The following is a 1440-nucleotide window of genomic DNA, read 5'->3' on the forward strand; positions in this document are numbered from 1 at the left end:
TATCTATACAGGAGACAACCAATATGGCTGCCATTACAACCTGCAGCGGTGGTCACCCAGCTTTCCTAAGCTCCAGGAAGGACGACCGCCACTTCTGTTTTAGATTACACTGAATGGCATGATGATCTCGTTATGTCGCCTCTAATCTACTGTTTGTGTCAGTCCTCACTGCTGTCCCCGCATTATATTCATAATTACATCTATGAGAAAAGTTGTTTTAATTTTTGCTCCATAAAATCGCCTTTGTACTAGAAGGTGAATGGTGACAGCGGGGCCTCAGGGGGGCGACACAGAACCCCGTCTAATGTTATCTGTACGGTGTGAGCGGGGGCCAGGGCGAGTAATGTACCGCACAACCGCGACACCGCCATATCAGATAAAGGGAAACTCCACCCAAAACACCAAGAAGAGTAGAAAATCACAAGTGGTGTATCTAATCCTCCATCGCTCACCACCATAATGTTCTCCATAACCTACATGGCAGAGAGGGGGCGCCATGGCAAAACTGAGGCTCTAATGGTAGCCATATGGCTTGTCACCCAGCTTTCCCAGAAACAGATGAGTGTTAGAGCCTCTTACGGGCAGCAAGTTTTGGCGACTACAACGCCATCACACAGACCGACCCACTATGCCCGGCTTGTATTACAACCTTTACACCCCGAACAGAGAACACGACCCTGCGGGCGGCACGGCCTGAAAGAACAGGAGGCCATTAATATTTCAGTAGCGGCAGATCTCCTCTTACTGGTCACATGTCACCGTACACCGCACTCGTAATGTGAACGCCGCCCTGAAGCACCCGCACCGCTGCGGGCACAGATCAATTATTAAAGGGCAAACACACCAAGGAAAACAAAGGAGAAGTCAATCACAAAACTTCCTGATAACTGCTATACCTGGGTGACAAACATGGCCGCCACCACAACTCCACATGAATCACGGGGGTCACTTACTTTATACACTTTAGAGAAGAATCCGCTTCCTATTGGCTCAGCGCTGAAACTCTCCCAAAATTCCAACTTCCTGACCGCCGTGCGCAACTTCTGCCACCGGTCCTCCTGGTAGTAAGTATCCGAGCACTCGCCATAATACGGGCCGGGGCTGGCGGGCTCCGGAGAGAAGAGCCCCGACTCACACATGGTGGGGACCGCCACTGAAAGACAACCACAAGACATATAATGTGACCGCTATAAGACAAGGCATGAGGGGTTAAACTCCTAATAGGTCTGCAAGTGTCTCCCCCTATCTGCAGAAGGGAACACACAGGAAAAACCAATATCATCTAATGGGGGCAGTATTATAGTAGTTATATTCTTGTACATAGGAGCAGTATTATAGTAGTTATATTCTTGTACATAGGAGTAGTATTATAGTAGTTATATTCTTGTACATAGGAGTAGTATTATAGTAGTTATATTCTTGTACATAGGAGGTAGTATT

At 47.8% G+C, this 1440-nt stretch overlaps 1 protein-coding gene across 1 annotated transcript in view; it reads right to left on the bottom strand.

The window, feature by feature from the left end:
• LOC142184747 (dual specificity testis-specific protein kinase 2-like) overlaps nt 1-911 on the bottom strand; it is a 12851-nt gene extending 11940 nt beyond the window's left edge. Inside the window, exon 1 of the mRNA XM_075259807.1 lies at nt 897-911. Within this exon, the coding sequence (XP_075115908.1) occupies nt 897-911 (15 nt within the window). The remainder of the gene's footprint in view (nt 1-896) is intronic.
• Between the last annotated feature and the right edge of the window lie 529 nt (nt 912-1440).

This window comes from Leptodactylus fuscus, chromosome 11 (assembly GCF_031893055.1).
Source record: "Leptodactylus fuscus isolate aLepFus1 chromosome 11, aLepFus1.hap2, whole genome shotgun sequence".
Classification (NCBI taxonomy): domain Eukaryota; kingdom Metazoa; phylum Chordata; class Amphibia; order Anura; family Leptodactylidae; genus Leptodactylus; species Leptodactylus fuscus.